The 16532-nt window shown below is 40.7% G+C and overlaps 1 protein-coding gene across 1 annotated transcript in view; it reads right to left on the minus strand.

Moving 5' to 3' along the window:
- The window catches only part of rapgef1b (Rap guanine nucleotide exchange factor (GEF) 1b), a 117349-nt gene extending 102951 nt beyond the window's left edge, over positions 1 to 14398 (minus strand). Inside the window, exon 1 of the mRNA XM_034193087.1 lies at positions 14164 to 14398. Coding sequence (XP_034048978.1) covers positions 14164 to 14191 — 28 coding nt within the window. The 5' untranslated portion in view covers positions 14192 to 14398. The remainder of the gene's footprint in view (positions 1 to 14163) is intronic.
- Between the last annotated feature and the right edge of the window lie 2134 nt (positions 14399 to 16532).

A 16532-nucleotide genomic window follows, 5' to 3' on the forward strand; every position in this document is an offset into this window, starting at 1 on the left:
TTTGGGGGGGTTTTTTTTTGTTGTTGTTTTCTGGCCGTTCCAAGCGTTTTATGTTGAAAATCTGTGAATTTTTCAGAAAGACACTGTGTCATCACTGCAGTGCCTTTCCAGACAACCAATCAGATGGCGCAAAACCATGAACACTAACGGAGGAATATCTGTCTGCATCGAACTCAAACAAGTCTGAACAGACTCAAGAGAAATCATACAGAAGAGGAACCAGTCAGTTGTGTTGGTGGCAAAACCTTTTAGACTGCTTGATATACTGTTCTTTTACTGCATATGGTAATTCATACTCAGAAAGTCATTCCAAGACAATCAGTTAAACCATTTCAAAATGCATTTCAAAATGCACATTTTGTGACTCACTCAAATAAAAGGCTATTTTTCCAGTCATACATTTCATCATTGGTGTTTTCGTAACAGTAATGTTAAATAAAAATATCGTCTCATTCTCCTGAACCCAATATCATATATTGTATCATCTCATGGGCTGAGTGTATCATGACACCCCTATTTCTTTCCATATAAACGTACTAAAAGCTATAATTACACAATAGATTTATTTCACATTTCCTTCATTATATCCGGGCATGCACATAACTGGTGCTCATGGTGCTTGTAGTTGCTAAAAAATAAATGATGCGCAGCAGAAAACACAGAAGGAAGCGTTTGTCCTACTATTTGTTATCATTTTCTTCCTGAAAAGCACTTCCTTCCATGCTCTACTGCATATTTCTTTATTTTTAGCATACATAAACACCATTAGTGTCAGTTACGTGCATGTCTGATTATATCAGATTTTCAGTGGACTACCTATCTATATATACACCAAGATGTTTGCCATGGAAAATTCCAGAACATTTTGCAATTGATGGACTACTAGTCAAAGCTTCTGAATTACGTTGCATAGTTTTGGGTTAATTTGAGAACTTTTGGTTGTATTTAAGGTCCTTTCTTGCGTTTAACAACAGGAGGAAAAAAGGAACATAAGGACAAAGGCTTCAAGAGCATAATTTTGAATCTCCACAAATCCAGTTCCTCCTTAGAAGCCATGTAGAAAAGATTCATGTTATCACAAACAACTACACAGTCCATTATACAAAAACCAAAGTCTGGAATTCTACAGAATACATCATAAAAGGAGGCCAAAATGAACATGTAGGAATTAACTTTTTATTCCAAGGACCTACCGGAAACTCAAGATGGCAAGAGTGTCGAACATAAAGAGTAGGAAGTATCAAATACAAATGTGACATCATCCATCTTTATGAGAGAACTCCATCATCACAGCCTAAAAGGCCGTCAACCAAGGAGGAGGCCATTACTCTAAAAATCAACAAATAAAAGCTACAACCCCAATTCCAATGAAGCCTGAATGTTGTGTAAAATGTAAATAAAAACAGAATACAATGATTTGCAAATCCTCTTCAACCTATATTCAATTGAATACACCACAAAGACAAGATACTTAATGTTCAAACTGATGAACTTTATTGTTTTGTGCAAATATTTGCTCATTTTGGCTCTCACTGCGGTACTGTATCGCTTCCTGTTCCGGAGCACAGCAGTGTTTTGCTGTATCTGTTAGCTGTTTAATCTGTGCAGTTAGATTGATCTAGTTACCTAGATAACGATTTGTTTCACAGTGTAATCTTCACGTGCCTTAACTAAAGCACTCCCTCTGCTGAATCACCTCTAAATTATTTACACATTATTCACTTTGTGTGTTTTTAGGAATCCACTAGCTTAGCGCAGCTACTAGTTCTTAGCCGGTTTAGCATGGCGGCTTCTCCTGTCTCTCCTGCACTTTTCTGCTCTGGGTGTGAAATGTTTAGTTATTCCTCAGCCTCCTTTAGCAGTAATGGTACTTGTAATAAGTGTAGCTTATTCGTAGCTTTGGAGGCCAGGCTGGGTGAATTGGAGACTCGGCTCCGCACCGTGGAAAATTCTACAGCTAGCCAGGCCCCTGTAGTCGGTGCGGACCAAGGTAGCTTAGCCACCGTTAGTTTCCCTCTGGCAGATCCCGAGCAGCCGGGAAAGCAGGCCGACTGGGTGACTGTGAGGAGGAAGCGTAGTCCTAAACAGAAGCCCTGTGTACACCGCCAACCCATTCACATTTCTAATCGTTTTTCCCCACTCGGCGACACACCCGCCGAGGATCAAACTCTGGTTATTGGCGACTCTGTTTTGAGAAATGTGAAGTTAGCGACACCAGCAACCATAATCAAATGTCTTCCGGGGGCCAGAGCAGGCGACATTGAAGGAAATTTGAAACTGCTGGCTAAGGCTAAGCGTAAATTTGGTAAGATTGTAATTCACGTCGGCAGTGATGACACCCGGTTACGCCAATCGGAGGTCACTAAAATTAACATTGAATCGGTGTGTAACTTTGCAAAAACAATGTCGGACTCTGTATTTTCTCTGGGCCCCTCCCCAATCGGACCGGGAGTGACATGTTTAGCCGCATGTTCTCCTTGAATTGCTGGCTGTCTGAGTGGTGTCCAAAAAATGAAGTGGGCTTCATAGATAATTGGCAAAGCTTCTGGGGAAAACCTGGTCTTGTTAGGAGAGACGGTATCCATCCCACTTTGGATGGAGCAGCTCTCATTTCTAGAAATCTGGCCAATTTTCTTAAATCCTCCAAACCGTGACTATCCAGGTTTGGGACCAGGAAGCAGAGTTGTAGTCTTACACACCTCTCTGCAGCTTCTCTCCCTCTGCCATCCCCTCATTACCCCATCCCCGTAGAGACGCTGCCTGCTCCCAGACCACCAATAACCAGCAAAAATCTATTTAAACATAAAAATTAAAAAAAAAAATAAAATAATATAGCACCTTCAACTGCACCACAGACTAAAACAGTTAAATGTGGTCTATTAAACATTAGGTCTCTCTCTTCTAAGTCCCTGTTAGTAAATTATATAATAATTGATCAACATATTGATTTATTCTGCCTTACAGAAACCTGGTTACAGCCGGAAGAATATGTTAGTTTAAATGAGTCAACACCCCCGAGTCACACTAACTGCCAGAATGCTCGTAGCATGGGCCGAGGCGGAGGATTAGCAGCAATCTTCCATTCCAGCTTATTAATTAATCAAAAACCCAGACAGAGCTTTAATTCATTTGAAAGCTTGACTCTTAGTCTTGTCCATCCAAATTGGAAGTCCCAAAAACCAGTTTTATTTGTTATTATCTATCGTCCACCTGGTCGTTACTGTGAGTTTCTCTGTGAATTTTCAGACCTTTTGTCTGACTTAGTGCTTAGCTCAGATAAGATAATTATAGTGGGCGATTTTAACATCCACACAGATGCTGAGAATGACAGCCTCAACACTGCATTTAATCTATTATTAGACTCAATTGGCTTTGCTCAAAATGTAAATGAGTCCACCCACCACTTTAATCATATCTTAGATCTTGTTCTGACTTATGGTATGGAAATTGAAGACTTAACAGTATTCCCTGAAAACTCCCTTCTGTCTGATCATTTCTTAATAATATTTACATTTACTCTGATGGACTACCCAGCAGTGGGGAATAAGTTTCATTACACTAGAAGTCTTTCAGAAAGCACTGTAACTAGGTTTAAGGATATGATTCCTTCTTTATGTTCTCTAATGCCATATACCAACACAGTGCAGAGTAGCTACCTAAACTCTGTAAGTGAGATAGAGTATCTTGTCAATAGTTTTACATCCTCATTGAAGACAACTTTGGATGCTGTAGCTCCTCTGAAAAAGAGAGCTTTAAATCAGAAGTGCCTGACTCCGTGGTATAACTCACAAACTCGCAGCTTAAAGCAGATAACCCGTAAGAGGAAATGGCGTCTCACTAATTTAGAAGATCTTCACTTAGCCTGGAAAAAGAGTCTGTTGCTCTATAAAAAAAAAGCCCTCCGTAAAGCTAGGACATCTTACTACTCATCACTAATTGAAGAAAATAAGAACAACCCCAGGTTTCTTTTCAGCACTGTAGCCAGGCTGACAAAGAGTCAGAGCTCTATTGAGCCGAGTATTCCTTTAACTTTAACTAGTCTGACTTCATGACTTTCTTTGCTAATAAAATTTTAACTATTAGAGAAAAAATTACTCATAACCATCCCAAAGACGTATCGTTATCTTTGGCTGCTTTCAGTGATGCCGGTATTTGGTTAGACTCTTTCTCTCCGATTGTTCTGTCGGAGTTATTTTCACTACTTACTTCATCCAAACCATCAACATGTCTATTAGACCCCATTCCTACCAGGCTGCTCAAGGAAGCCATACCATTATTTAATGCTTCGATCTTAAATATGATCAATCTATCTTTATTAGTTGGCTATGTACCACAGGCTTTTAAGGTGGCAGTAATTAAACCATTACTTAAAAAGCCATCACTTGACCCTGCTATCTTAGCTAATTATAGGCCAATCTCCAACCTTCCTTTTCTCTCAAAAATTCTTGAAAGGGTAGTTGTAAAACAGCTAACTGATCATCTGCAGAGGAATGGTCTATTTGAAGAGTTTCAGTCAGGTTTTAGAATTCATCATAGTACAGAAACAGCATTAGTGTTGTGTGGGCCGCTGAAGAGGAGGTACTGCTGGCCCACCACCACCAGAGGGCACCCTGCCTGGAGTGCGGACTCCAGGCACCAGAGGGCGCTGCCGCCTAACAGGAGTAGCCGGGGTGACAGCTGACACTCATCACCTATGACAGCTGTCACCACTCATCTGATCAGCATCAGTATATCAGCAAGACGTCATCTCCACCTCTTTGCCGAGATATCGCTTTACCAGGAAGGTAACGTTCTCAGCTGGCTGTGAGATTTATTCGACAGTAACCTTTTGTGACTTTTTGTGTATCGTGTAACAGACTCTTTTTCCAACAAGAGGTGGAGTTGGTTTTCCTGCCGTGTGAATTGCTGGGTGCATACGCGCCCACCTTTAATTGTTTTTTTGTTCCTCGCCAGCAGTACCAGATCCGACACGCGGAGGCAGTGGCCACCTGGGAGTTCGGGACTTGGCGGCTCCAGTATTCCCGGGGTCTGGTGGCGGAGGAAATCGTGTGGTTCCAGTTCTACTTTGGACAGACGTCTCCTATCTTCGAGCCTGCCCACACGACACCTGTTGCGATTTGACCTTTTGTCTATTATTGTAATCTGTTGTGTTTGTTGTGCCCTTTCACAACAGTAAAGTGTTGTATTTGACTTCCTCCATTGTCCGTTCATTTGCGCCCCCTGTTGTGGGTCCGTGTACCTACACTTTCCCAACAATTAGTGAAGGTTACAAATGATCTTCTTATGGCCTCAGACAGTGGACTCATCTCTGTGCTTGTTCTGTTAGACCTCAGTGCTGCTTTTGATACTGTTGACCATAAAATTTTATTACAGAGATTAGAGCATGCCATAGGTATTAAAGGCACTGCGCTGTGGTGGTTTGAATCATATTTATCTAATAGATTACAATTTGTTCATGTAAATGGGGAATCTTCTTCACAGACTAAGGTTAATTATGGAGTTCCACAAGGTTCTGTGCTAGGACCAATTTTATTCACTTTATACATGCTTCCTTTAGGCAGTATTATTAGACGGCATTGCTTAAATTTTCATTGTTACGCAGATGATACCAAGCTTTATCTATCCATGAAGCCAGAGGACACACACCAATTAGCTAAACTGCAGGATTGTCTTACAGACATAAAGACATGGATGACCTCTAATTTCCTGCTTTTAAACTCAGATAAAACTGACGTTATTGTACTTGGCCCCACAAATCTTAGAAACATGGTGTCTAACCATATCCTTACTCTGGATGGCATTACCCTGACCTCTAGTAATACTGTGAGAAATCTTGGAGTCATTTTTGATCAGGATATGTCATTCAATGCGCATATTAAACAAATATGTAGGACTGCTTTTTTGCATTTACGCAATATCTCTAAAATTAGAAAGGTCTTGTCTCAGAGTGATGCTGAAAAACTAATTCATGCATTTATTTCCTCTGGGCTGGACTATTGTAATTCATTATTATCAGGTTGTCCAAAAAGTTCCCTGAAAAGCCTTCAGTTAATTCAAAATGCTGCAGCTAGAGTACTAACAGGGACTAGAAGGAGAGAGCATATCTCACCCATATTGGCCTCTCTTCGTTGGCTTCCTGTTAATTCTAGAATAGAATTTAAAATTCTTCTTCTTACTTATAAGGTTTTGAATAATCAGGTCCCATTTTATCTTAGGGACCTCATAGTACCATATCACCCCAATAGAGCGCTTCGCTCTCAGACTGCAGGCTTACTTGTAGTTCCTAGGGTTTGTAAGAGTAGAATGGGAGGCAGAGCCTTCAGCTTTCAGGCTCCTCTCCTGTGGAACCAGCTCCCAATTCAGATCAGGAAGACAGACACCCTCTCTACTTTTAAGATTAGGCTTAAAACTTTCCTTTTTGCTAAAGCTTATAGTTAAGGCTGGATCAGGTGACCCTGAACCATCCCTTAGTTATGCTGCTATAGACGTAGACTGCTGGGGGGTTCCCATGATGCACTGTTTCTTTCTTTTTGCTCTGTATGCACCACTCTGCATTTAATCATTAGTGATCAATCTCTGCTCCCCTCCACAGCATGTCTTTTTCCTGGTTCTCTGCCTCAGCCCCAACCAGTCCCAGCAGGGGACTGCCCCTCCCTGGGCCTGGTTCTGCTGGAGGTTTCTTCCTGTTAAAAGGGAGTTTTTCCTTCCCACTGTGGCCAGTCCCCTCGTCGGATTTTCATTGTCATAATTTTCCCCATTCAGCATGGAAATGCCCATGGCTAATAATGGCGCACAGCATAATGGATAGATTGACCCATTTGAACTTTATGTTCAGTTTAAGGCTGAAACGATTAATCGAGTAACTCGAATAATTCGATTACAAAAAAAGTTCGAGGCAAATTCTGTGCCTCGAACCTTCGTTTAACATTGTAGTACATATGCCAGGCCTGTGTGTGGCGCTGCATCGGCCGCAGGAAAAAAAACAGAAGAAGACTGGAGCATAACAGCTAATCAAATAGCAACAATAGCTACCGCTTTCCAACGTGACACAGAGTAAAATAAAGCCTTTTAAGAGAAAGATGGTCCATGCTGATCATCTGAAATAGACTTACTGTGCATTTAAAGTGAAGCCAGTGGCCAGCTGCTGTCTCTCTACCCATTGTGAGGGGCTCTCAGACCAGGTGTGTCACAGCTCTGTCCCCGGCTACATTGACAAACAGCAGAAGTGAACTCTTTCTTCTGTGTTTCCCTCAGATTCACACTGAGTGTTTGACTTTTTAATTTTTGCTTTTTTGGGCAAGACACAACACTTCACAAACACGGTAACTTAAATAAAATAATAATTAAAAAAAAAACTGACTGAGTCTTGCATGTTCAACCTCCAGCTGAAATGCCTCTGCTGAATTGCAGAGAAAAAGGGATTTAAAAAAAAAAAAAAAAAATCAGGGACCAGTCCATCAACCTTTACAAAAAAAAAACAAACAAACAAAAAAAAAAAACTTAAAAATGGTTACATTTTACAAGTTGGAGAAAACAAAACAGAAAGCCACATCCCATCGCCATTTCAGCAAAATGTCAACACTTTGGCACAGTGGCATTGTGCCATTGCTTAGGGAGAGCCCTGGACGATTGATGCTTAAAAACACAGAAGTACTTTTTATCCGATTACTCGATTAATCGCCAGAATAATCGATAGAATACTCGATTAGTAAAACAATCGATAGCTGCAGCCCTAGTTCAGTTCACACTTTGTTAATACTGTGACACTGGTTCATAACAGGAAAATTATGCTTTGATAGTTATGCAACACTAACAGAATAATAAAAAACAGCTGTTACTATGATGTGCTTTCTGCAAATGTATATGGTGCTGCCCCTAGTGGTGATCAAAAGGCGAACAGAGGCAGAGTCAACATGCTGCATCACTGTAGTAAAAACCTGGAAAAAAATCCCTGATCTTTCATGACATGCATTTGAAGGTAAACAGTGCAACGTTGCTTCTGAATTATGATACAAAATAAAAGTCTACAATTAAAAAGTGTATTGGATTGCATGGTACTGCAACAAATCAAAACTTTTCTTCAAAAAAAGTATCATCCAGCCATCGTATCACAGCCCATATATCTAGATTGGTGTTGGATCATTTTATATCAGGGAGAGATGCATCAACTACAATTAAGGGAACCAATTTTCATCTTTATTACAATAACTTAAAGCTGATGGTTGTTCAACATTATTAGCATTATACACATTTCAAAATGTGGCATTAACTCTCCTCGTTTTAAATAAGATTCGTCTTCAAACTGCAAATACCCTGACAGCCTCATTTTTGAGCCCACTGAAACGCATCCCACACAGTAGCAGAAGTGTGAACTGACAAATGTAGAACACACAACTACACATTTTCAGTCTTCTCTACCCATTTCACTTTCTCTCCATTGCAGGGAACCATTACAACAAAGGTTTGGCACTCTGTTCATTAGCTCGTACAGATACAGAATTCACAGATTATAGCTTGTGTCACTAATGAAGTAAGAGGCATGCACGAGAGTCCAAACAGATGAGACTCATTTAGAGGTGACATCATTTTATGCTGCACATAGCTGAGTGCACAAGCAAACCAAAACTGGTAACACAGTGACAATGTTTACTCTGAAAAGAGAAATAAATCACTGACTACAAAAGACAGTATTCATGATGAATAGGAAGCATGCTGATGCAGTGAGAACAAATACCGGCTGCTATGGCTTTATATTGTTTTTCAAAACTCGATATGATACACAGGATGTCCGGTGTCACAGACCGAACTGTGCCCCTAAAAATCGGTCCGCCCTACCTTCACTGCACGTCATTAGCCACGGTTCATGGATTATCACCTTGTTTCTGCTTAAACCTGCACATCTGTCTCAGTGAGATATCTGAAACTTTTCTACAACAATCATTTCCACAAAAAATTCAGCATTATTTCATCATAAAAGATGGAGGAAGCGGTCACAGCTCCACGCCGACAAAAGCTGCTAGCTGATGCATTCACTGCTTGCTGGTCATTTTATAGCGTCACAGAGTTTTGCCTTGTTTCTGTGTGTGCAAGTCAGCCTTTTAATACGCCGTTTCAGTATTTTCTTTCATTTTCACCTTTTCTTTTACCCTATCTCGAATTGACATCACACCCTACATGTTTGATAAGATTATTAATCCCAAGAAATGTTTCTGTGTAGGCTCTCAGTTGTCCTGGTGGTTTCCTTAGTAGAGAAGCTTGAATATTTGACTGGAAGCAACCCAGTCCAGTCGAAGATTCAAGCTTCTCTACTATAACCCCAAGAAAAATGATGACAAATGTGAGGATGCTAATATATCAGACTATTATCTGAATATGGAAAAACTTTTAATGCATATTCTGATCCCTTTTGCTCCATCTGTTACAGCAGGGTCAATACACAGCAGACACACTCCAAAACTAGACCACTCTGGTGTACAGAAGGCTCATGTATGAAAAGAGTGTAGGCACACATTTTATCCCAGTAATTATTCAATTTAACTGATGAATCAATTCAGCTCTAATCCCTACTGCACTTGATTTCCCTCTCTCCAAATCTTTCCCTCTTTAATTTGACCCACAAGACAGTGTATTAATCTCCTTCTGTCAAAGACTAAACTGGTGTCCCCATTCTGCAAAATGTCCACATAGGCTAAGACCACATAGACAGTTTGGGTCGGTTTTTAAACACCAAAACCTGCCTCTCTCCCTTCATTCGCTTTATTCTGAGGAAACGTTTACAAAAGGACACTGAAACTATGCTTGCTATTGCAGACCACGATGCAATGTCCTTGTTTCATCTTTCCATTTAACTGACATCCAGCATAACATGTCCTCTGGGAACACGTGAGATCGATAAGTACATGAGGAAGAAAGAAATGGAACAGCGCACAGACAAAAAGCCAACAACTGACCTAGTACAAACACAAATGGTTGGAATGAGCTCACAGTGAACGAACGGACCTCAAATACATTGTACAAAGTCATCAATTGTCATTATCATGAAATGGATCACTAGAGTACGCAAGGACACTAGCCCAAGCAGCATGTTTTTGAGGTTTGGGCCAGTGCACACAGAAAACCTTAAGGTTTCACTAACCCACCACATAAACTGAATACTGAATTTTGCAATGCAGCCACAAATGTGATTATCCAAAATCTTCATATCCGATATGCAACATTCATACTAGCCCAGTTAATTTACGTAAGCCACCAGTCTGACACTGGACAAGTATATAGAACATGTAGACCCAAAACAGTAATTTTTGACAGGTCCATCCAACACGCATGCATTTGCAAAAAAAACCCACGAGCTGTAACAGCAACAAAGGAGACATCCATTTCCAAAATTACTAGCAGACGTTTTTATTTATTTATTTTAGAATTCACAAGATGTGAACAGACTTTTGCTATATTAATTGCAATCATCAATAAATTAAGATTTCTTCATCTTTTGAAGGACGACAAGTAAAATCAGGATGGGGCCAATACACCTAATAAGCCATTGGGCAAAAACCTTGAAGTCTAAATGCCGAATAATTTTGTAAACACCTACATTTTAAAGTATAATGCAGATTAGGTTTAATGCTAGACATCCAGAAAACTGCAAAATTGTCACTGTGCACATAGAAATTATGAGCTGCCTTACTATTAGCAAATTTAGGTCTGAAAGTGAATTGGGAAGTTTTAGATAATGTCCACATCTGAACTCTGGCAAACATTGTAATCCCAATGTGCAACGTGTGGATGTTTGTGAAATAGATGAAAACTGAACTCAATGTAAGACTGCTGTGATTAGTCATAATTGATTGGCAGTGCTGAAAATGTGCTTACATCAAAATTTGTGACCTGTCTTTTCTGTTAATTTATCTTTTTGATTTGCAATATGCTTTAATTCAAATAAAAAAAGTGTTATAGCTCAACACCATGACATTGCTGCTTAACTGTGTGCCTTGCGTGGGTGACCTGAGGAGAGTCTTTTTTGGTTCCAGTCACTAGTCAACTTGGCCCAAGTTAAAAAAAAAAAAAAAAAACATGGCAGCTGCAACAAGCCAGTCAGCTCTGTGTGATGTTGACCCTGTCAGATCTCAGAAGTTGGTTATAGGGGGTCCTGGTTAGTACGTGGATTGGAGTCCAGGGGCTGTGTTTGCTTCTCCAAGTAAAACTGGAGTTGCATCAAGTAAGGCATCTGCTGTAAAACTTGTGCCAAATCCCAATGACGATCTATGTTGGATCCACTATGGCAACCCTGAACAAAGACAGCAGTTGAAAGACAACATTGCAGCTACAACGAATCCTGACTCTGGTGTTAAGAAGGTTAGTAAAAGTTCCAAAAGACTGAAGGTGTCAAAAATATGTTATTATTTCAATTAAGCTCTAAACATAAAGATGGTTTGCAGTGTGCAAACCTTCACTGGTATACCACAGCAGCACTAATGCAAGGCAAGAGCATCTGAAGAGGAAACATACAGATGCAATTCTGAATAATCAACCAGCAGAAAATGAGAAGAAAGCACTGAAAGTGTCATGTGTTCACATTTATTAAATTCAGTGGTTTCAACAATCAATGTTGGCCGTTGCCATTATTGGGCTACTTTACAATACGTGACTAATTTTTTCCCGTCTTCTCGCAGCACTTTTGTAGGAACGCACACAAAGAAAATAAACTAGTGGTCATGACAATTATTTTTAGGGTAACCATACAGTTAAAAAAGAAAAAAAAAAGAAGAAAAAAGCACCTTAATGCATGATTTTCATGTTGGTTGCCAGTGGCAATGAAAACGGTGGAACCGGATGTTCCACTGTTTTCAAAGAGGTCAAGTCAAGTGAATGTCTCTATAAGTTCAACTCCTGCACCACATACTCCTCATTTTAAGGAGTTCCTGAGCCCAGGAACTCCTTAAAAGCCAGAATTTTAGTATCAATCCAGGAGAATCTCAAACCCAGACCCTCTGATTCTTAATTCAGCTTGTCAAGTGCTGCAATCACAGCATCCACCGACTCCACAAAGATCACAGCATCATCTGCAAAGTGAAGGTCAGTAAACCTACTGCCAAAAGCAAACAATTTTCAACTGCTGCCACTTGCCACAGAGACAAGGAAAGCAGATTTTTAAAAATCTTTAATAAGCTAAAAGACAGCTAGAGGTGCATTTTCTAAAATGCAGTCACCCGGTTTTAATCAGGTAAAAGTGAATAATTTGTGTGATACTGATCGATAACCTCAGAAAAAGTTACCTTTTTAAGCTGCCATCAGATCCAGGGCTTGAAAAAAGCTAAAACTGTTGTATCTTTCAGCAAAGTAAATTATTGTCCAAGGCGTTAGCACTGAAAAATGAATGTGCCTCGTGTCACTGCCTGTAGTCTGCCATTGCAGATGACAAGAATTCCAATCTAACGACTGTATGATGGTTTTTCTACTGCTAACCTTGTGAATGCAAGGTAAAAACTAAGACCTAACCCCAGAGCTGCCAACCGTCCCGCACTGGGCAGTATTTACCCCATGTCCTGCATGAGTGCGTGTGGGACACCCATTAGTCCCGCAGTCGTGTGAACCCCTAACCGTACCACCCTCGTTACGCTTCACGCCATCTGCGCTCACGGTTAAGCTTCAGTGTCTCGCATTGGTACATTCCAATGTTGGCAGGTATGTAACCCCAATACTCTCCTTCACCTTTTCCCTTAATTTTGCACATGAATGTGTTAAACAAAGCGAAAGGGCAAAGTGGCAAGGCAAAGGGAGAGTACTGTGAATGGGCCTTAGCACTTTGTGTTCCTGCTAAGGTACTGGCTTCACCAATCACTTCTCTGTTGAGCAACCTCATGACCCCATAAGCTTTTCCCAGGTACCTTTTGATTTCAAAGGCTGAGGTTCCGGAGACATGGTCACCTCCAAGATAAGTGATTTTCTCTGGATTCAACACTTTCACAGCATACAGACACACTTCTGAATGCTGAGGTCAGGTAGCCTAGTTATTGAAAGTCTGGATCAATCAGGGATTCCACTGACTGCAAAGATCATTGCCTCAATGTCTGGGTTTCTTTTTCCTGCAATTCTTGATATCCATTTTGCAGAAAAGGTGTGAAATACAACGTCTTTAAATCCTACACGGTTTTCATTTAGCTTGACCATATGTAGTCATCTGTCTGCAACACACGACAGGAATGGGGAACTTTTCCTCCAATAATGACCGAGCTAGAGGTGGATGACACTCCCCTCCTTGCCTGTGCGTCTCTCTTTTACTGCAGGCATCATCGGGCAGGACTGTGTGTGTGTGTGAGACAGCTGGTGGAATGGGATGCAAGTGTAGCCGGAGGGTATAAAGTTTCCTTTCAAAAAGCCCACCCCGTTTCCTCGGCGCGATCTGCAGAGCTCGGACTGGCCTTCTTATAAGCTGAGCGCAGACACACATTAAGAAGTCCCAAATAACTAAATAAATAAATCAGAAGTGCCACGTGCACAACGTGGAAATAATCGCCAACACAAACACATCCGACTTGGGCGTGAACACTAGGCAACAACGTAGCTAACACAAAGCTAACTCGATTTGCTAACAGCCAAGAATGAACATGAATAATAATAATAAGGGTCAAGCACTCGTATTTTTAAAAATACTTCCAAGATAAAACACGTCAAATGTATACTAGCAGTGTTTCACACAAACCATAATAACCTTACAACTACTGCTCAAAGAAAACGCCGGTGAAGGAACGTCTATTACAATAACTAAATAAATAATAACAATAATAATAATGATAAATACAATTTAAAGATAGCAACACCCATTTTGCTTCCACTACTGGAGAAGGAACATCATCCGGTACCGATAAACAAACTCGCTCTGATGAGTAACATAAGCTAACAGTGGCTGCTAGCTAGCCGTCGGGATGACGCTCTGGATTTCGGGGGAGGAGGGAGGTGGGCGCAAACCCATTAAAGGCCCAATTAAAGCACCGAGAAGGGCTGAATACACACAGGTCCCATCGTATCCGGAGCCCCCATTAGCGTATGTGCGGCTCCGTGGACACATTTAAGCCGTTCCGTGCCGCCCCGTGTGTGGAATCCCGTTATCCGGTATCCCGAGGCGGAGCGGTGTGCGCTTCGTTCCGGCCGGGGGCCAGCACCTACCTTGCTTGCTCTCTATTTTTCCCGACATTTTCGCAGCTGTGATCCCACTCGCACTTCAACAAAAAACTGCAGCAGCTACAGTCGAGCCTCGTCGTGCGCTCTATCTCGATATTTCCCTCATTTTCGCTCCACGGTTACGTCCAGGAGATTATTCCGTTTGTGTTAATGGTAATATCTTCATAGGCGACACACGCTGGCGGAAAGAAAAAACAAAAACTGTCTCCGTCCGTCGCCGTCGGTGTGTTTCTTTTCTCACTGAATACACACGCAGACACGTTAATGTATCTTGAACCTCCACTCGGGCCGAGGGGGGGCTCTCATGTTATGGAACAGCGACCCCTGGCGTCAGGAATTAGTCGTATCAGCCTGTCAACAAGAAGATGGGTGTGTGGCAATTGAATTTTCAGTTTATGGCAATATAAATCTCCCGGGTTTAGTTTTGAAACATTTGATCTTGCAAGCTTCTGTGTCCACGCACTGATCCTGTGAAAGAACACTTTCAGTAGAGCGTGGTAGAACGCAAACTCCACATGATGTGAAATTCATACAGTAATTTCACATGGATGCATATTCCCAAACTGTCCAGCAGGTGCTCCTGTTCACCAGGTGGCAGCACAATACTTGATGCCACCTTTTCATGCGGACTCTGGAACAATATTTGAAACACGTTTGTTTTGAGTTTGCCAAGAGTCATTTGCAATTCTGACAAAAACCTTTGGTATCATCTTCAATCACGTTTTAACTAGAAGACACTCTAAGAATTTATCTACACTCACGGGCTACTTTATTACATACACCTTGCTAGTCCCGGGTTGATCTCCTTTTTGCCTTAAGAATTGCTTTAATTACCTCCGCCAAGGATGTTATGTTATCGGTCGCGTCCGTTTGTTTGTTGGTTGGTTTGTTAGCAGGATTATTCAAAAAATCCTCAGTGGATTTCAGTGAATTTTTTACCAGGGGTGTATCTTGACTTGGCCTAAATAAGAAGTCATTAAATTTTGGTAATTATCTGGAACACGATCCAGATCCAGTATTTTTTTTAAGGATTCTTTATCACTGCAGGATAGGGTCAATTTCAACATTTTTGCATCTAACTTCATGAATATGGGTCACAAAGGCTGAACAAAAATTAAGTTATGACAACAATAATTTAGCATTTGTTTCTCCTCATTGAATAAACATGTTATTAGAAAAAAATTGTGTAGTTCATGCAGTTTCTCTTTATAAATACATTTACTGAAGATCTAAGGGTTTAACCACTGAATCTGAAACATGACGGTAGATGTGTGAAATTACGTGAAATAAGTTTCTTTGCCAAAGGGTATTCCATGTGACGTCAGTGACCCTATAGCCTTGGCGGAGGTTTGCGCTCTCCGAATGCTTCTAGTTCTTCATGTTACTGATTCAACAAGGTGTTGGAGACATTCCTCAGAGATGTTGGTCCATACTGACATGAGAGCATCACCACCAGTCTCATATGGATTAAATATGAAATAATCCCTCATTTTGCAGGACATCATCCACAACCTTTTGTATTAACTGTTGCTATGTGCCAAAAATTCTTTTGAATCTCAGTTCCAGAATCTATTTTGGATCACCTCCAAACTGAATCACTTATTTACCAGAACATTATGTATCTGATAACCAAATTACAGTGGAATCTATTCATTACGTTTTGAGTTATCCTGCTAAAAGACAAATGCTGTCAAAAACATTACTTCCTTGACAGAGGTAACTACGTATTGTTTAATTCTGATTTTACTTCCCCATTCTGTTGCATATTTCATATCATATTTGGTCAAATAGTGGACAGCCTGTTTTTATTCATTGTTGCTATGTTAAATTGTTATGGCATATGAAGCCAGGAAACACATCCAGCAGTTGGCAGACATGTCCAGGGGTGCCGCCAGTGATTTTAGGCCCCATAAAAAGAAATCTTACTGGCCCACCTCCCATATTCTTTTGTCAGTATTGTAATTGTATTAGGGGCCTTTCTGGGTCCCTGTCAGTCATGGGCCCCTAGAATCCTTCTCCTTATTCTCCCCTTTTCGGTACCCGGGACATGTCTAAGGGATATTACTTAGCCTAAACAAAGTTGCTTTTTTAGTTGATCTGGTGCATTAAAATGAACCAGAGTTTAATCAGTTTGTCCTGATTACATGCCCTTTTCAGTTGGAGACATACAAGGTAATAGCATTTATTGTTTTTAAGTTACGGCATGCACAGTCTGGCTGGGATGGATTAAATCACTCACTCCCTCACTGACCCATTCATGTACATTATGAGCCCTAGTTACTAGCACAAGGAATTTTGATGTATCTATCAGTGAATGCATACCACAGTTAGGATAGTTTAACATCATCATACAC

Source organism: Thalassophryne amazonica, chromosome 17 (assembly GCF_902500255.1).
Source record: "Thalassophryne amazonica chromosome 17, fThaAma1.1, whole genome shotgun sequence".
NCBI lineage: Eukaryota > Metazoa > Chordata > Actinopteri > Batrachoidiformes > Batrachoididae > Thalassophryne > Thalassophryne amazonica.